The 20,324-nt window shown below is 43.5% G+C and overlaps 1 protein-coding gene across 3 annotated transcripts in view; it reads left to right on the plus strand.

The window, feature by feature from the left end:
• The window catches only part of FSTL4 (follistatin like 4), a 187,544-nt gene that overhangs the window by 158,349 nt on the left and 8,871 nt on the right, over positions 1–20,324 (plus strand). For 2 of the 3 annotated variants that reach the window (XM_052689642.1, XM_052689640.1), the window contains 6 exons: positions 2,773–2,893; positions 10,186–10,347; positions 11,240–11,374; positions 12,747–12,773; positions 17,150–17,268; positions 19,666–19,815. In XM_052689642.1, the coding sequence (XP_052545602.1) occupies positions 2,773–2,893; positions 10,186–10,347; positions 11,240–11,374; positions 12,747–12,773; positions 17,150–17,268; positions 19,666–19,815 (714 nt within the window). The remainder of the gene's footprint in view (positions 1–2,772; positions 2,894–10,185; positions 10,348–11,239; positions 11,375–12,746; positions 12,774–17,149; positions 17,269–19,665; positions 19,816–20,324) is intronic. The other variant, XM_052689641.1, reaches the window with a different exon arrangement.

Consider the following 20,324-nt stretch of genomic DNA (forward strand, 5'->3'; position numbering starts at 1 on the left):
ATGTCTCTGCTGTTTGCCTTTCTGCATTGCGGGGGAATTGTAGGGCAGACCCAGCTCCCAGGGTTGCACAGCAGCGTGACTTTGGGCAGCCATGAGATGCTCTGCTTGAAAGGTGCGATAGCTTTAGGGGGGAAGAACTGTGTTACATCATTTTTATAGATGCTTATGGCTCCTGAGTGCTTTCAGGCTTGTGGTGACTTGGGAACTTGGCTTTGCAAGCCAAAGCCATCTGAAAAAGTCAAAGCACACAGAAATGTTTCCTCTGCCTTTTTCAAGCATGAATTCTTCTCGTTCCCTTTCAACTTCTTCCCTCCAGTTCTCCCCAAGAAACTTTATGTGAATGTGTTTGTATGGAGGGGTGGCTGGGAGGATGGATGGATGGATGGTGGAACAAGCTCAGAACTTGACTCTAAAGAGATTTTATGGTAAATGGTTTTTGAGAAGTTTTATTGGGAAAAAATTGCACCTTTATGTAACGGAGAATAAACAGCAAGTGTTTGTGCATAAGAATGCATGCATATATATCAAATGTAACCGTGAAATCTTCATGCACTAATTACATCCACAGGGAAACACAGGGAGAAACTGTAAGCTGCAATAAATAAGCACACGGGAAGAATCACTGATTTGTTACAGAATTCAGTGTTCTTTTTGTGGCAACAGAAGATTCAGTATTGAACCTAAATCTGGTGATTACGTTTTCCTTCCCATCTCTAACCCTGGGGTTCTCAATAATGTTGTGGTCTCATGTGAGCTCTAATGTAGAGCAGATTATTTCCCTTCTGAGCCTGACAGGAAGGGTACAGCATCGTCAGAATTGCATTTGATGACCTTTTTTAAGTGCTGGAAGACAGAGAATAGTTTTTTAAATGCTATAAACCATGCTTTTACCAACAAAAGCTTCTCTTTACAAGAAAAATGCATTTGGAGAGGAAGAGAATAATCCTGTAATCTAGCATCAGTTTGTTTTTTATAAGACTTATTGTATTAAATGTATTACGTTAATACGTTTGTATGGGTTGAAAAAAAAGCAGGCTGTCCATAAAAAGACAATTACAGAGCACAGACCAAGCATTCACAATATTTTGCTGCGATATCTTTTTCAGTTCTAAGTGCATTGCTTCCTTTAAGATTGCATTCTCCTGTATTTCTACCACTCCGTATAAATCATTCCATAAAAATGGTCGTCCTGCTTTTATTGACCTGAACTCAATCTGAGTTGCTTTGGGCTTAACTTGAAAAACTGTTATTGAGTCCCCTCTGCTGCAAGCGTCGTCTCTCTCTCGTGCAAATATCATTTGAGCAGGGGTGATAGCTCTTCCATTTGCAGTTATTCCTGCGCCTTTGTTTTTCAGCAGGAAAGATCTAGCTGGCCAGAAAGCAGGCAAATGCTGGAAAGGGGAAATTTTCAGTGTGTATATCTGTGATGTATTGGGTAGCTTGACCTCATTCTGGATGCCCAATCTGCCTGACACCCAAAGCACCACTTGTGTCTGAGATGCTTTTGGTTGTAGATAACGAATTTCAGGGGCATCTTTGGCTTTGTTCTTGCTCAGATCTGTGCATGTCAGAGCAGCAGTACGCCATGGGCAGTGGAGAGCAGAGGCAGTGCCCTTGTTTCTGTCCCCCTTTGCATCAGAAGAGAAACAAAATGTTGTCCCACCTGCAAGCTCTGCCTTGTAGCATGTCTAAAAATCAGGGAAGACCCCACACTTCCCTTTGCTGCCCCAGGGCTGGGCTGTGGGGAGGAAGAGCAGCAGAAAGATTGCACAAGGAGTGTGACTTTGCCACTCTAGCTCTCCAGCACTCACCCTGTTGCGCTGGTTTCATGCCACCCTGATTAATAATTGCTTTTTACCATGCTTTTGTGATGAAATTGTGCGAGGAGTTGAATTTAGCATGCTTCATGCATGGAATTAATTAAGGGGAAATCATTCTTTAAGCTCATTAACTGTTCTTAAAGTATATCCTCCTGAGTTTCCGTGAAGGTATGAACACTTTGGGGGCTGTAAATAGAGTAACAAAAGAAGCTGCTTTGTGTACCCATCAGTGCTACCATTCTGTTAACTATAATTTGACATATATTCCTAAACAGAGCAGTTATGCAAAATATTCAGTGCCCAAACCTCCCTAATAGCAGACCTGCACCCTGCTGACAAGCAAACATTGCAGCGTGACAGCAGATGTGGGAAAGGGAAGGGATAAAAAGAAGGATATTTGTCAGCCAGTTATGGATGAAGGCAGGCTGACTCCAAGGAAGTTTCTCTGACAGAAAGCCTTTGTTTTTTTTTTCCCTGTCTTCTGCCTGGGATGTGGTCTGAGAGCTGACAAACAGCCTCAGCTCTTCCTCATCAAGTCTCAAGGTTACCGTGTGTTTCCTGAGGACCAGCACAGCTAAAGGAAGCCTCAACCCACCCCAGAGTTGTGTGCTGTGCACCTGAGGTTAACGGCTAGATGTTAAATTTCTCTATAAATTAAACAGCTGGAGACTGCTATCTTTTTTTTTTTATTTTTATGTGCAAAAAGCACCTTGTTAACAACCGGCACAAAAGTTCATATTCTCAGATGAGTTACTTTGCCTTACTCTGAAATTGCTTCTCATTTTCTTCTTCACATTGATTTATGAACTCTGAAATTTGCTGTTCGGAATTCAGGCTGTGTTCCCAAGCTGTGCTGCTCTCCAAACCGCTGAGCAGGTCACCTCCCTTCCCGCGGTGCGTAACACGCTTTTACTAAATAATAAGGTGCCTTTCCTGTCTTTTGTTGCTACAGGATTTTGGAGAAGATGATTCCCTCTACATCACCAAGGTAACAACTATTCACATGGGCAATTACACCTGTCATGCCTACGGCTATGAAGAGCTGTATCAGACCCACATCCTTCAGGTGAATGGTTAGTAAATGGCATGTGTGACAATCCACTGAAAATGTTCCTGTAAGCAAAGCTGCGGGTTAATCTCCTTCGCACAAAGACACGAAGAGGCACGCAACAAATTGGCTTTGTGTAGCAGAGCAGAGGCACCAGCAGTTGGCTCACTTGTGCTATCACATGGGCAATCGAAAGAAAGGGAGCACAGGGAGACGTGTGTGCCGTTAGCTGGGCTGTAGCTGGCACTGACAGCTTGTTTTTACCATTTGTGTAGCATTTCCAGAGAGTTTTAGAGCAGTGTTTTGGAGCCTCTCTAGGACTAATGACTGCTTTTGTTGCTTCAGTACTTTCATTTTCCAGAGAGTAATTTCTGTTGCATGAAATAGGCCAGGATATTTAAATAAATACAGCACTATGTTTCCAAAACTAGTGATCCACCTCACAGCAGTATACAAGTCGTTACCTGGCTGTAGCCAGCTTGGTTGAGCAGCGGGCTGTTCACATCAGCTGAAGGCATTTTGCTGGGCTGCAAAATGAGGGCAAATGGTTTTCCGAGTGAGAAAACCACGCGGGCCCTATTCCAGCATCTCATTCAGCCACGTTTGAGCCTGGTGGGACTTTCATTCAGATGTTTGCCATCCTTCCTCTGGGTTAGACTCAGTTGGGCTGAGTTTAAGATTACATTGACTCAGACGGGTGTTTCATGGGGCATTTGTTTCATGCCCATCCTACCCTTGCACAGAGCAAGGGACACATTTCAGTCCCTGCCTGCAGGTCCCTCTGTGCTGTACCCATGTGATATAATCCCACAGCTAATCCAGCCCTCTGGGTGTGATTCATGTTCCCATTTTGTGTCCAGTTCGCACAGGAATGGGATACAGATGTCGCTGCCCCACTCTTTGTTGGGGTGAGAATGAGAGCGCAAGGGACCAACAAAATCACAGTCCAACTTGAAACCTCATAAATCCTATCCCGTCTTTACTTCAGATTTCTCTGCGTTCTGCTATGAATGTATCAAATCAGCAGCTTTGTTACAGTTGATCCTTTACAAGGAAAATTACTGTTTAGTTACTTCTGTAGGTGTGCGCAGACCTCTGCCAAAGAGAGCTCATCAACAGATGAGAGCAGGTAACTACACCCGGTTAACAGAGGCTGATACAAAGGGGAACAGCACAAAGAGACATTTAGGCACTTTAGGGATGCTCGGATGTTGGGTATAGGTTTAGCTGCAGCTCAGGTCTTCGGCCATGCCTCCATGCTCCACCCATGCAAGTGCCTGGGGAAGAGCGCGAAGCATCCGCTTGATTTGAATGAAAACAGGCTTAATGTTTCCACATAATAATTTGTCATCTTTTGAGAGAGTAAACTGCGAAATCTGAGCAATATGGATAACTAGATTGTGTGTGCTGCAGCTGGGAAAATAGGTTTCCTTCCTCAAAGTGCTATTTGTTTGACAAATGGCAGCTGAAAGGAAAGCATGCTAACAACTTAATCCCGTTATATTATGTGATATATTATGAGGCCTGAATGGAGTTTAGTTGGCAGGCGACAATGTAGTCTTTATCATCACTGAGAATTTAAGGCCCAATGCTTTGAAACTAAAGCCAGAATGGGAGGAAAGCTGAGGGGAGTGCAGGGAGGGCTGTGCTCATGTTTCAGAGCTGCAGTGTGCTTGTGCCTGCTGCTTGGGTTGAACTCCATGTTTGCTTTTTAAGTGGAAGTTTCATAGCATAGCTGCATGTGGGTTTTCTTATTAGTGCAAGAACTCAATTATACAAAAATAAAAAGGAATAATAATGTTATTATTATTATTATTATTATTATTATTATTAATATAATATTATTATATAATGTTATTATTATTATTATTTATATAATATTATATAATATTATAATTATTTTATATATAATAATATTATTATTATTATTTTATGTGTTGTATTTTCAGTGTTGCTACATGGTCATTAAACACTGCAGAAAAATGCTGTGCATTCTGCTGTCAGCCCAGGCTCACTAGAAAACTACAGCTACAGAAAGGAGACTGTAGTGAGGTGGGAGCCAGCCTCTGCTCTTCGATAACAGCATTAGGATGAGAGGGGATGGCCTTATGTTGTGCCAGAGCAGGTTCAGCTTGGGTATGAGGGAAAACTTCTTCTCCAAAGAGCAGTCAGGCACTGGCACAGCTGCCCAGGGAGTAGGGGAGTCACTGTCCCTGAAGTTATTCCAGAATGGGGGGGATGTGGCACTTGGGGATATGGGCAGTGGGCGTAAGGGTGGGCTGGGGTTGGATGTGGTGATCTTAGAAGTCTCTTCCAACCTGAATGATTCTATGAAAACACCATAGAATGAAAACACTTTGTTTTAGAGCACCAGGTATTCTCAGAGGAGCTGCTAGGCTATGCAGAACCAGGCTGCCCACAACCCTAAGTTCCCCCCTCTCCTGCTGGTGGCATTGCTTCTGTAGCTGCTGATGGTGGGGCTGCAGGGTCGATGGCAGCACAGCGCTGCTCGCCCTCAGATGCATCCTGAGGCTGAGCACATCTCAGAAATCCTTCTTGCTTTTTAGAACCATAAAGGACAAATTGAGCAATTTCTTCTGACAGGAGAAGAGGGGAAAAGTTGAGCTGAACTGAGTGAAGATGTAGAGAATCTAAGTATAGTTCATTGTCTCTGTTCAGCACTGGGGATTCTCTCTGTCTGTCTGCATCAGGCTGAAAACTCCATCTTCAATGTGGACTTTTTGCTGCTGCTGTTCTGTATTAGGCTAAAGCTGTAAGGGGATGTGACAGCAGTAAGTCAGCCAGAACTGGGATGTATCTGCTTGCGTGCCTCCTCCAGGGAGGGGATAATACACTTCTAACATCAAACAGACAGTTCGGATTTTGTTTTTGTTTTGTTCTGTTTTATTCTACAAAAAACAATCTGATTTTTTTTTTTCTTTCATTTGAAATAGAGAAAACTCCAAGTTTCTCTATGGGGAATAAAGAGGGAAAGAAGAACCACTTGGAAGCAGTGGGTTTATCCCCAGTCCTTGCCAAGCTCTGTGTCTGTGCAGGCAGGTCCCCACTTTGGGCAGGTTTCAGTTGATTCAATGCCTTTGGGAGGTGCAGTCCCTCTCCCAGGGTCCTCTGATCCTTTTTGTATTGTCTGGCTCATTGCTGAGGCTCATAGCTTCAGCTTACAAGGTCTTTTCCTTTTATTGCCTTTTTCTCCTTAAAATGATCCGATCCCAGCCACCTAAACCCTCTTTGCATGCTCTGTTTTGTTGGTTTTTTTTCTGACCCAGCTGAAGGGGGGAGATGCCACGCAATGCTTCCCTGGTATCCACTTTTAGTACATAGAATCAGGTGAAGCATGCAGTTGTTGGACCTCTGTGGTACCTGAGCAGGTATCCAAACAATGCTGCCCTAGTGTTCCTGTGCAAACTACTGAGCAAACCCACTGAAATATTTATCAGAACTTTTAGTGCAGGGCTCCAGGAAGCTTAATGTGCAATATTCATCAGGACTTGCTCAGCTCTTCCAGGATCCCATAAATAACAGGGACGGACCCAGAGGCTCCTGTGGACAAACAGAGGTGAGAGCTCTGCTAAGCAGAAAGCACAAAGCCCACCACGTGGATGGCCCAAACCCCTGGGTAGTGTTTGCTGAACAAGGGGCACAAAGCACACGTGTGACATGTGGTTGGGGTATCTTCAGTGTGGGCTCACTGACCTTAGGATTCCCAGCAGTTATAACGTGTAAATCAGTGCCTTTATAGATGTGGCCCTTCGTGCCTGTGGAAAAAACAAACCTATTGAAAGGCAGCACTGAGCTTAGGAATGAAAAATTCATCTTGGGTGCTGTGACTTTGATCAGGAAAAGTGAAGAACAGTAGGAAAATTATGTTCTCTCCTGTGTATGGATATTGCTTGGGAAATGTGTTCAGCATGCACCGACTGTAGGGAAGAAAGGCCATTTATCACTTTCAAGAGGAAAAAGAGTTGGTGAGGATAAAGAATCTCATAAAATTGTAATCAACTATGAAAATTGATAGTTTGCAAATCAAGAGACTGCTGAGTGTGGGGCATCATTTTCCTTGGTCCTTGCACTCTGCAAAGCATCAGCATAAATCAGAATATTGTATTCCTTGAAACTAGCTGGGAAAAAAAAACAATTCAATCTTCAGCCCAATGTCCAACAGGACAAGTTTTCAAATAACGGAGATGTTTTAAACGCAGGTTTTGTTAATGTGGCATTTCAAGAGAAAATACGTAAGGCTGGAAACTCCTTTCAAATCATAAATAGGAAGATTAAACATCTGAAATGAATGATTAATGTATTAATTTAAATAACCACTGCAGTATATAGGTGCTGCAGCAGCAATGTATGTCTTTAGGGCTTGACAGTGCTATCTGTAGCCATCATGTGCTTTGTCACCAGAGTTGTTCTACTGTAAGGAACTGTAAGGAAGGGACTACTCAGTATGCAGTAGTAGGCAACCTACCTAATCTCCTACTTGTTTGAGTGCCTTTTTTTTTTTTCTTTCAACTTTGCTTAAGATAATAGCCTTTTTATATTGCCTTTGGCTGCAGGCACAGTAATGGTTAGTAATGATATATATTCACCAAGGGAAATAGCAAAGGGTAATCCATATATTCCAAAGTCTGGAGCTGAAATCTTTGCAAGTTTAAAGTAAAATGTGCTTACTTGGAATGTATTAATTTGTAACAAGGACAATAAAAATACATTCTGCAGTTTGCTGTTATCACAAGGCAGTTGCATGCAATAACTTACCTGTGCAATGAATTATGCAAGACAAGTGAGGAGAAATAAAGAGTTTTAAAATGAAAGGAGCAGGAGAATGGTAAGAAAACAAGAACAGAGGTGCAACACACTTTTTTGCAAGGTGAAAACAAGCAGTCTACTTAGTAATCACTACTGAAAAGGTGCACGCCTTGCTGTGATTTCAAGTTCAGCCAGTTTTCAGAATGTTGATGCTACATTGTGCAATGAGTTCCTTCCGGAGAGTTGGAGAAGCTCTCTGGATCATTGAGCACCAATTGGCTTCACCACAGTTTGGGAATCTCACCGGCTTGATTCCTGTGGCATTCTTTTTAATGAGGTTTTTCTAGAAGGCAAACCACCTGCTTGTTGTTGTATTCAGGGGCATGGTTTAATGGGGAAATGGTGGTGGTGGGTGGACGGCTGGCCTGGATGATCTTGGAGGTGTTTTCCAACCTCAGTAAATGATGTAGGCTTTCGGTGGACCTCAGTCCTAAATTTAGTTCCACAAATGCTCTTAGTAGCAAACAGATCTCATGTGAAACAGGCATTGGCTGCAGGACCTTTGTACAATTCTGTCAAAGCGGATGGAAATGAGTTTCTTACTGTACCCGGAGATATTTGCTCATAGGAACTGAAATTAACTTTCCAAGGTACAGCAGGAATCAGAAGCTCCTGACTCTTACTCACCCAAACCACGTGGATGCTGTATCTCGTATTGATGCACAGAGCAGCCCCAGCTGTTCCAGCTGCAGAGCTTTCTCTGCTCTTCTCCCACTCCATTGGGCATCTCCTGAAGTCAGGTGGAGCATCAGTCCTGACAGTAATGGCAGAAAGAGAAGGTCAAAAAAAAACAAACAGCAAGTGTTTGTATTTAGAAACTGCATACCCAATTTAAAGAAAAGTCCTGACTTCTTGGTATCCCCCTGATTAAAAAGCTCTCACGCAGTGCAGTGCTGACTGCTGTGCTCCTTACAGCCACATTTCCTTTTCTTTGTAAGCAAAGGAAGCGGAAGAAAAGGAAATAAGTCCACCTGGCCAGTGCAGAAGCAGGATTTAAAGATATGCCTTTGCTAAATGTCCTCTTTTTTTTTTTTTTGCTTCCCAGTTGCCTCCAGGCGTTTCCTCTCCGATTACACTTGAACAATCTCTCTCTTTTAAAGCTATAAAAACAAGTAGACTTGAGGGCTTTCTGTCATGGCTGATTTCATTCCAAGTATTAACCAGAGCTGATGACTCAGTGCTTTTTTAAGCAGCTGGTAGGTTAGACAGGGGTAAAATACGTCTCTCTCTGGTAAGGCTCATAAAAAAATAGAAATAGAAAGATGTAAAGTGTGTGTGCTAGTGAGCATAATTATTCAAACTATCCCCAGATGGATATGTGGATATATAGCGTGCTGCAAACACAGATTTCATTTTATTCTAAAGCAACTGTTGAGTGCGTTTAATTTTGTCAGTCCTGTAGGCTAACGATGGGCTCTGTAAAAGCACAGTAGGGGGCTAGGTACTTTAAACCAGTGTTTTCCAGTGGAACTTTTGTACTGACTCATTTGTGCTTTGCTGTGCCCTCCATCCACACTCGCACGTTCTCCTTGATCCCTGTCAGCCCCTGCTGACCTTGGCACGAGTGGCTCATTTTCCTGGAGTTGGGCCCCTGGGTTGCCCAGACCCACGTGTTGCATCCATTCTGAGGATGGCTTTACAGAAGAGAACAACTTCCTACAGGTGCATGTTGAGTCCCAACAACTCCTGTCTGGCTCAAAGCTGACCACTTGATTATAGAGCAGAGCAGCCCAAGACCGCCCTTCCAGTGCCATCAGCACTGCTATCTGGGATGGTGCTGGTCCTTTTGTTCTCCCCAAAATTTTATCAGTGAAAAGTTTTAATATGTTTAATTCTTGAATACGTGTGCCCTGGGAGTGCCAGGAGGAACACTGTGCAGAGAAAGTGAGAATATCGTTAAGAAATAGTTAATGGGAAGTATTAAGTCTGGTTGGTTTGAGCAGTAAAGCAGCATGATTGAAAATCGATGGGCTTGTCTGAAATGGTAATATAATTGGTCGTTCTGCCAATTTAGTGTATTAAATGGTTCAGAGGTGGCTTCCTGAAACAAGGTAAGTCACAGTTTGAAAGCATCTCAGAAAAATAAGTTATGAACACTTTATTTGTTTAGAATAACAGGCAGTAAATATATAGGCTGTTTTATTATGCATATTTAAAATGTTGAATTGTGGTCTATCTAATAGGAAAGCAGTGTGCAGGGCCTGAATTCCTCCCTTAAAAGGATTCAATAGAATTTAAATGTTAATTTCTCAATGAGTACCTTCCTTAGGTGTTAATCCAACTTCACCCAAGTTCAATCAGTCGCTTAACGAAGGCAAGCCAGAGTGGCCTCAACACCACATGCAATATCCAAGTTGTTCCCTGGCGTTGCTTTATTAGTTTGTTCTCTTCTATTATTTCCTGTGTTCTGCTCCAAGTCGGGCTGTAGCTTTGAGCTGAGAGCCGTGGGCTGGTGGCTGAGCTCAGCATCTCCATTCCGTGTCCCCGCAGTGCCGCCGGTGATCCGTGTCTACCCTGAGACGCAGGCGCAGGAGCCCGGCGTGTCGGCCAGCCTCAAGTGCCATGCTGAAGGCATCCCTAATCCCCGAATTACCTGGCTGAAGAACGGCATGGATATCGTGCCAAAACTATCCAAACAGCTCACGCTCCTAGGTAAGAACGGAATCGTGATTAATTAAAGTACTGTAGGTGGGGGATTAAGGAGAATTATTTTGCACTTTAAGCTGGAGGTTCTTGTACTTTCACTAAGCCACAGTTGTTGAAAATGGTGTTTCAAAGCCTGTTCTTTCTTTTTATCTTTTTCTCTGGTGAATTTCTCGGGAAAGACAGTATTGATTGATATAAGTGGTAACAGTGCTCTGTTAAAAGACATTGCTCCTGATTCTTCGCTGCCTTTCCTCCTGCGTATGTCTTTGCACATCAGAGGAACAGTGTATTAAATTGTTCGGGTCTGACGCATTACATGGTTTGTTCGTGTCTTTCCTCAGCCGCCTTCTGTTGGTCCCTACATTGCAAATAAGGATGTAACAGACACAGTGAAAAATCGATCGCATTTCTTTGCGAATTGCAAAACTATTAAAAAACAGCTCCTTGCTGCCCTGTGCCACGGGGCATTGCAGCCCTCCACCAGCACTGGCAGCACAGCTACTCTTGCCTTGGGTGCAACATCGCAAAATCTTCCAAAGGTTTTGGATAATGATCCCACTTGGGAAATCAAAATGATGGGGGGTGTTTTGAGAGACCTCTCCCAAACGCAACTTTTTGGCGATGTGGTGAAAAACCATTTTGCAAAGTCAATGTGTTAATTTTGTTTTTCCATTGAACCAAGCAATATTTAACAAGGCATACCTTTAACTTACCGTCCACCTTCCGTATTTTCCTTTGTTCATTTCTGGCACCAAGTTTGTATGTGCTGATGGAAAGAAGCAACACATCAGCTCTCATAAGGATTCCCCCAAAGCCGCTGCTGTCGTGGGAGCAGGAGGCTGTGATGGAGATGGATAGCAGTGATCAGGAGCTCTGCTCATGGGTTTCTCTCTTGCAGCAAACGGCAGTGAGCTCCACATCAGCAGTGTTCGGTATGAAGACACTGGTGCCTACACCTGCATTGCTAAAAATGAAGTGGGAGTGGATGAGGACATATCTTCACTTTTCATAGAAGATTCCGCAAGAAAGACCCGTAAGCTTCATTTACCACATACTTCTTTCTTTAAAGTGTATTTAAGAGATGAGACAAATGCAGTTTAATAACGTAATCCATTGCATGCATTACGTGGGGCTCTGAGTCGTGAGGATGGGTTATGGTTTTGAGAAGGAGTTGTGTGGGGAAGGTAAAACAGCTTGTGCAGGACAGCGATGCCTTTCATGTGCCAGAACTGTGCTGGTGTGGGTAACAACTTTACTGAAGTAATGAACTGGCAGTATTTTTGGATATCAAAGAATCCGAAATGTAATATTTTGTGGCACGAGATACGGTTTCAGAAATACATTTTTTTGTTTTCTGTACAAGACTTTTTCAGCTAGTTGCAAGTTGAATTTCTCAGATATTTAGACGCTTGAAAGATGCTCTGATTGGGTTATTTATTTTGTCTTTATTTACATCTCTGACTAGCAAAATAGGTTTCCCTTGGCATGAAATTATCTTCCACTTCAGAGATAAATGTTCTCACAGAACTCCTAGCTGTGTGTCTCCCACTGCAGTGTGGCACTGTTGCCTTGTCTGTGCTGTCCCCAGAACACAATGAAGGAGGTGATTAGTTGTCCCTATGGAAAAGCTCACAGAGGCCTGAGCCTTCTTAATTCTGCTGCCTTAACTACCTGGGAGATTGCCTGGGTTCTTGGTGATACTAAAAGTCTAGGTGCAAATGTGATTTTTGCTATTTTCTGGCTGTTAATACAGAAGTTGGCCATAAATATGCATTCTCATGGCAATTCTTCAGGAAATATATTCCTTTCCTCATTAAACAGATTTATGTACTCTTGTTAATATCATGAATACTTGAGCAAGGAAAATTACAGTATGTTGAGAAATAATTGGATGTATCCTAAATAGAAATTCAAATATAGATGTAGGGTCTGAATCCTAAAAGAAAATGCAGCTCTCGCATGAAATTCAGAGAAGAAATGCTGCAAAGCGTGTAGCTGCCATAACTGCCCATCTCCAGCTTCTGAAAGATATCATGTGTGCTCACTGGAACTGTAGGAAAGTCACAGCCTGTACCATACCTCCAATTACATTTGAAGATGGCATCTTCAGTTCTGTAAGGCTTTGATCTTTGCACAGGCTGAAGCTGTCTTCCTACCAGCGAGGATTTGGCCCGCCTCATAGCTTCAGAATTGCCTCCATGCAGAGCAGATGTGTTCTGAAATAAGCACCTGTCCTGATGGTTTGCTGTGTTGGGATGAATGTTTCGGACTTTTCACAAGTTAAACAGTTCATTTAAACTTGAATATTAATCCAGTTACTTGCTACAATGAGAATTTTGACATTGCTTTGTTTTTTTTCTTTTTCTTGATTATTTTCTGGCTTCCCCAATTTTCTGATGCTGCAGTTGCAAACATACTGTGGCGAGAGGAAGGTACTGCAGTAAAGTTCTTTTGTCGTAGTGATAATGTGCTTGTCTGCTTTAGTAATTCCATGATGGGCCATTCTCCACTGACCTGCCACTAACTCTGCCAACGTTTGCAGTTACCACATTACGTACAGAGCAGAAGTTTAAAAGCTAACGTATTCAATTGAGAGGTGTTGCTCCAGCAATGTCAGTCCTGCTGATAGCTTCTTACGTTTTCCCACCGTGAAATAATAATAGATAAAATACATAAAAATGCAGATTTTATATAAAACTGCCACCAAAGCAAGTAGCCTGAGATTCTCAAGCTACATTAACAATTATGCAAGTGTCAGAAGTGCTCCCAAATTACCATAATCGACCAAGTAAGGCATAAATTCAATATGCTGCATTTGTAAGCAAACAATTCAAGCCCTTTCTCCTCAGTAGCATGTATTGATGTTTACTAGGTGAGCAACAAAATGGTGTTCTTGTCTGTTAAGCAGAAAAAAATCCCTCAAGTTTTACTTTCCTCCGTCCTTTAAATCGATGCAGGGTAAAGGTTGCCCCGTTTCTCCTTGTTTTAATTGGCAGTTAAGATCTTTAGTTCGATTAAATTTATAGTGTGCCCTGCACAAGGTCAACATCTGCGTACCTTGGAAGCTAAATGAGAGGTAAAGCATCCTAAACAGCTAATTGACTCAAATATACTGTGGAAGCACCTGAAGTCAGAGCTGATTTGATTTTGTATGCACTAGTACTGTGAATGTTTCTAAAACACACAGTGAGATGCCCACGGTGGGCATCCTGCAGGGAGAAGGCTCCTGAGTTGCCCAAGGAGCTGCTTCGTAGGTCTGCCACATGCATGTGGGGAAGCCAGGACCTTGCAGCCCTTCCAGCCCCATGGAGGTCTCTGTGCACAGCAGAGCTGCCTGCTGCTAACACCCCTCTGTTCAGGTGATGGCTTAGGAAAGGGCTTTGGAGACCACGTCATAAGGAATGTCTGCATCTACCCAAATGAGAGCTGTGCTCCATGTGTTGGCTTGGAGCTCTCTGATTTGCTCAAATGGTTTGGGGAGCAGAAGGAAAGTGCCAGCCCTCGGTGACCAGCACTGCCCCAGGGTGCACCTGAGGTCCTACTGGTAGTGCAGGTATGCGCACCCATCCAGTGCCAGCTGAAGCCAGTTGAAGACCATATGAAGCAGTTCTCCAGCTTTTATCCCCAAATAGGCCACCTGCAGGTGCCTGATGCATGGCCACAAAGAGTGCCTTTATACTGCCAGTGGTCCTTAAAATGGCATTCCAGGCACTAAGAATTTCTGCTTAAAAGTTAAATCTTTAGTGCATCTAATCATCCCTCGTGCTCCTTTTTAAAGAAAGTAGTTGGATAACTCTATCAGGTGCAGAAGCGTAGTAATGCTTAATGAAAACTAAAAAGTTGGTTGCAAAAAAGTCTTAATGTAACTTAACAATTTGGACTTGATGCTTATCAACCTTGCTCATTTTTAACAAATTATGAGCAGTTCACAGGGAAAACACAGGCATTGAGAGATTTGCTGCTGATGTTCCTAAGCAATTCAGCATCTTTAAAGGAGGTTTATTCCCAGCTGCATTCTGTAGTATTTGTCCAGTACCTCCATTCCAGGCAAAGAATCCACTGAATGGAAGCAAGCATGTCAAATGTGGCACATAGAAAGCCTGGAGAGAGGAGTGGTGTCTCGGTTTTTGCATTTTAACATATTCTGTTAAAATGAAAGTGTCTGTGTAAGCAAGGGGAAGTATTAACAGATGGGTTGGTAGACTTGAGCTCCCTGTAAATGATCACATCCTCACGGCACAATGCCTGTGTCAGCTAGAGGCCTTAGGAAGATCCCAGTCAGAACGCTGCACAGAACAAGCTTTTGCTGCAAGTCAGAGCCGCATCACAAGTAGTTTGTCACTTTAAGTCAGTCTGTCCTCAACACCTTTCATAGACCACGCAGAAGGAAAGCTCCAGAAGTGAGTGCGCACAGCACGACCTGCCAGTTAAACGTGAGACTGGAAGCTCATGAAATATTTATTCAATACACAAGTAAGTTCTTAGTTTTTGCACATAAAAAGCTATGAGTAGCCCAATTGTAAAGTAGAGATTTGTTTTCATGCCAGCCTTTGTTTTCACAGTGAGTGTTGCTTGCTTTATTCTTGGATAACGGGAGCCTATCGTGGCAGCTGGCAGCCATCAGTTATATAAAGGCATGCACTTAAAAAGCTGAAAGCCTTTTAGTTACCTTATGTAAGTTCTAAAATACTTCCAAGCGTTTAGATTAAACTGAGGAGAATTATTCACATATTGGATCAGAAGAGAGTATTCCCCAGTGACAAATTCACCTGTCTTAGATGGGACTCTTCCTCAAATAAGGAAAGCGCTTGTTCATGTTTGTACCCCAACCAAGACTAGGCAATACCTTTCAAGTCACAGCAGATCACTTAAGTTTCCCTAGCAAAAAGCTTGCTTTGTTTAAAAATCAGTGTGAAGGTTACTGACTGCAAAAGCATGTTGATTTCATTCCATAAACTCTGACAAGGGTGCACCCTCAGTGTACCTCAGTGCCATTAGGAAATGGTGTCCAGTCACCAGGAAAGCTTGCACTCGTTTTACTCCAAAGTAAGTGGTGGGACTTGCCCAGTCAAAGCCTGCTGAGGTGAAATCATTACAAAAGTAATTCTGTGACAAATTGAGGCCTCAATTCTGAAATACACATTCATTGTACTCGGAGCATCAGATAATCATGCTGCTATTGTGCATGAAAATAACAGTGAGCATCTTCACAATGATCATAGTTTGTTGCCTGCCTGTTTCCACTTGTTAGGATTAAAACCTTTTCCTCGTGGAAGTGTTGTGCACTCATTCCAGGTGGGGCCAAGCTCTGATGTGTTCACTCAAATCCCATTGCAGCAGGTGGGAGCTGTGTGCATGCTGCGAGCGCAGATTTTGGTCCAAAATGCCCCAGTGAAATGCTTTAACCTTATACTCATAAAATGAGCACTCAGCCAATAATGTAACTTAGTTGTCAATGGGAGTTCAGTGCCTTTTTTTCTCTGTGCATGATCCCTCTTGTGGCATCACATCTGAGGATCCCAGCTCCTGGTGCCCAAACCGGGGTATTTCTGTGCTGTGTTGTAGAGAGACTCAGCTTCAACATTGTCCAAACAGCAACACCCGATGCTGAGAAGTTGTACTCTGAAGCCACTTAGTTGGTGCAAATAGAGGGCTTTTTAATTCAAAAAACCCTCCTAGCCTCACTGAACTCTATACTGTATGAAATTCTCCAAAAAAGACATTTATCCAAATTACGTGAGTTCATACTGTGAAGTTCTGCTATGATGATTTGCCTTAATCCTGCAATCCACCTCTGAGAAGTGAGAAACCCTGTAGGCAGCTGCTACCACTGGCCCAGCTGAAGGCACTGTGATGTTCAGATCCATAGACCTGGGAACTTCTCTAAGCTCAAAATATAATCAACAAGAAATTACAAATTAACACCATACTGTTGGCAGATAAGTACACGATCAACATTACTGGGGGTGACAGTGGTCATTGCAAACATTTATTGGTGATGGTACCAAAAAAGATTATTTAAAAAACTAAAAAAGAAATGATGCTCGGATCTTTCTAACTTGAGTGTTGGAAAAGATCCCAAACATTTCTTAAAGATGCACATTCCTGCAACTGCATGTAGCTGAAGGACTAAATTGTCAGTTTCATGACATTTCTGCATGACAGAAATGAGAAAGCGTGACCTAAAAGCAAAGCAGTGACAGACAGCTCCCCATATCTCCTGGAATGCCCCTGTTGTGGATAAGTGAGTGCTATTGCAATGCTGAAGTACTCCACATTTGTGAATTACAGTTTGCAAGATTTCAAAAATGTATTTGTTTTGGTGGCTATCATTGAGTTTAAGGAAGAAGAGGATATATTTTTATTTGTGGACAACCTTTAAGCACGTGCATTTTGCATGGTATGAGAAGTTGACTCTAATAGGACAACCCTATGACTAATTTGAGCTAAAACTTCTCTCTCAGTTCTCAAATTATTAGCAAACTATATTGAATGAACTCATAGGGAAACAAAATGGCAGTCGGAGTTGGTCGCAGTGTCGTGCAGGGGCTGTGTGAACCACGTCCTGCTGTGTGCATCGGTGTAGAGCTGAGCAGTGACACTTGTGCACGGCTGCAGCCACCAAGGCAGTGCATTTTTGAAGGTGTCTGTACCTCTCCACTCCTTGAAGCCCTCGTTGTGACATGAAATTTGATTTTGTGAATGCACCGACTGCATCCGAATGACCGACGTTTATGTAAGGCAGGTTTTGTTTGGGGAGGATACATACAGAAAAAATTCTGCTTCTTTTGCTTTATTTCCCTTCAAGGCCTGAGCGTCGGGAATATGTTCTATGTCTTTTCTGATGATGGGATCACAGTCCTTCAGCCAAACGAATGTGAAATCCGGAGGCACATCAGGCCCGAGGAGAGGATCTTCTCCAGTTATGTAAGTCCTGCAGCTGCTGGCTGGGAAATGTTTCTTAGTCTCTCTTGAAAGGTTGTTGTTGCCTCAAAGGTTGGACCTTGGTGGGCTTCACGCAGCATCCCTCTTGAAAATTAAGAGACCTCCACGTGGGAGAAGTGGGGGATTAATTTCCCAGATTAAAGCACAGCAGGGAGGCAAAGAGGGATGTGGAGAGGGTGGCTGCCAGGAGGCCAAGCATTCCCAGTGACCTGTGTGTGTGTACTGCACAGAAATATATTCTCCCAGGCAACAAAGAGGACCTAAGGGAAAGGCCACAAGTTGTACCAGAGGAGGTTTAGGTTAGACATAAGGAAGAACTATTTCTCTCAGAGAGTGGTCAGGTGCTGGAATGGCTGCACAGGGAGGTGCTGGAGTCTCTGTCCTTGGCAATATTCAAGAGGTGTCTGGATGAGGAGCTGTGAGATATGGCTTAGTGCTTGTGGTAGCAATGGTGATGGGAGGACGGTTGGGACTAGATGATCTTGTAGGTCCTTTCCAACCTTGTGATTCTGTGATTCTATGATGCTATGAACTATTGCATCTCCTTAAGGGACAGGCTTAAGAGATGCTTTCTTAATCACTCCATTGCTTACTTTTATGGGAAGACCCAATTAACAGAGAGAGCTGAGCATGTGGTTCCTTCCCTTCTGAGGAAAAGGGCTCAGCCTTTCTTTCAGTTCACCTCTGCCATGGGTCACCATCTTCTTGTGAGTCTGCATTCGGTGTTCTGCCAAGTCTCCTATGTTTGTCGTTGATAATGTTTTGTTGATTTGGGCTTGTTGTTGTATTTTTTTCCCACTGATGTATTTATAAACCTTACTGGAAACCCACCGATGCTCACCCCAGGATTGGCCATTAGCCCTTAGCATGGACTTAATATTATTAACCCACACTTCAGCTGTTACTTCAGAAGGGTGTACACACCTTGTCCTTCCTTTACAGAGAGCTGTAAATGTTGAAGGGGTGGTTCTGGAGAAACGACTGCAAAGCGCTGCAGAGAGAGGGCACTTAGAGAGAGAATGTCAGCACAGTGGTGGGCATGAAAGGGATTTTTATCACCATTATTTGGCTGCCTTGCAGAGAGACCTTTCAGCATTTCCTGCAGATATCACAGGGCCCTTTGCCATGCTCAAGGGAGGTTTGGCTTTTTTTTTTTTTTTTTTTTTTTTTCCCTTTCAGCATCTTGAGTGTTTGCCATGTGGACAGTGATATCATCCTGCAGTTTTAGGATGGTTCCTACACTAAAAGTGGTTTTGTTTGCTATTAGAAGTGCAGCAAAGCATGTAGCAGAAAAGAATGGTGAGTTCTCCTTGGTGGGGTGGGTGCTGTGGCCAAGGTGCTCTCAGGATGAGGAGGGCAGTCCAGAATCTGTTTGGTGCTTTTGCAGCATGCTGTACTGTAGTAGCACTTCATCCCTTGCATGTGGCCTCCAGCAAGTTCTTGATAGGGCTGTGCTGCTTGCAGGTGCAATCTCTGTATTCCCACTCATTGCTCTGACACAGACTTGGTGGTGGCACTGCTTTTGTTTCTGCATTCTCTTTCTCTGAGCAAGCTTTGCTGTTCCATTTGCTTCCCCCCCTAGGGGCAGTGCCATCATTTAAAGTGACCCGGCTGCTGTGCTGACAGGATTTAAACCAAACACTTGTGCTGTTGGACATGTTCCCTTTGGTTTGTCCTTTCCACATCACAGCTGGGTCCAACACAAACGCTTGTTCCCATAAAGCATCTCAGCAGAAGGGAAATTCAGGAGAAAGAGAAATGATTCTGCTGAGATCCTGTGTCGCTTTTCCTACTTGGGGTCCCCTTGAGCTCCTGTGGAAGCTAGTACAGGTTGTGCACAGGGCTCAGAGATTTCAACAGAACAGGGCACAAGGCAGCTGAGATCAGGGTTTGGTCCAGGGCATCTGGATTTGGTTCCTTTGGAACAGGGTAACTTTCTATGTCCACATGTGATGGAACCCTGCCTGCTTCGCTCTCATGTCTTTGTTCACAGCCATCACAGAGCAGGCTCTCCCGAGCTGAAAATGAAGAACGTATGAAAAAATATAAAGCTGTGATGTAGTTAATATAAATGCTGACAGCACTGCTAGTCTTGATAAACCAGAGTGTCCTTCAAAATGCAGATCCACAGACAACATCATCATTTAAATGCAGTGTGTGTCTGCCAGAGGTCCGGCTGCGTGATGTCCTGGGGCAGAGCCAGGCTGCAGCACAGTGCCACGCCGAGTAATTATTTCACATTTTCCAAGACAGGAAATAATAATTTCAAAAAAGCCATTGTGGAATTGTTTTCTGTGGTTTTCAAAGCCGAACTTCATACTGCTCCAGACTCAGAATTTGCAGACATGAAGCCTCTTTTCCTCCCTTTTGTTTCTGCAGGAGGAGATCTGTCCCAGAGTGGAAGGGGAAGGCACTCAGTCCTGCCTCTGGGCCTCTGCAGTCAATGTCCGAGACAAGTATATCTATGTGACACAGCCTAAGCAGAACAGAGTAATGATCATTGACATCCAGACACAGAAAGCTGTGCAGGTACCTACAAGGGGAACTCTTTATTCACTGATGGCAACAGACTTTGCTATGGGAAAACAAAAGTAGGTTTCTGTCCAGAGGATCTGACATCACTCTGCATGATGCTGCACCTGTGTTATTTTCACCCATGGGACCACATTATGTTATTCTGAAACCACACTGCCAGGAAAAGAATCCCTTATGAGCTGCTTATCATCATCTCAGGGCTGTGACTGCAGTTGGGTTTGCAGCTACCCTGGTAAAATGGTGCTCCTTCACCATTCTGTGCAGGTCAGGAAGAATGAACTGATGCAGGTGGGGCTGGGGCAGAAGTTGACCCCTGAGTTGCTGGCTGCAAGCAACAGAGCAAGAGGTGCAGCCAGAGAATGAAGCTGAGCAGCCAGCTTTTCTATTGCTGGAGCTGCTGCTGATCACCAGATTGATTTGAAGGAAACTGTACAAAGCTTACAAATGAGTGTAGCAGAGGTACATGGGAATGTCAGCAGTGAGCTAATGTATCTGCCATGTGC

Source organism: Tympanuchus pallidicinctus, unplaced genomic scaffold (genome assembly GCF_026119805.1).
Source record: "Tympanuchus pallidicinctus isolate F22 unplaced genomic scaffold, pur_lepc_1.0 scaffold25, whole genome shotgun sequence".
In the NCBI taxonomy this organism is placed as follows: domain Eukaryota; kingdom Metazoa; phylum Chordata; class Aves; order Galliformes; family Phasianidae; genus Tympanuchus; species Tympanuchus pallidicinctus.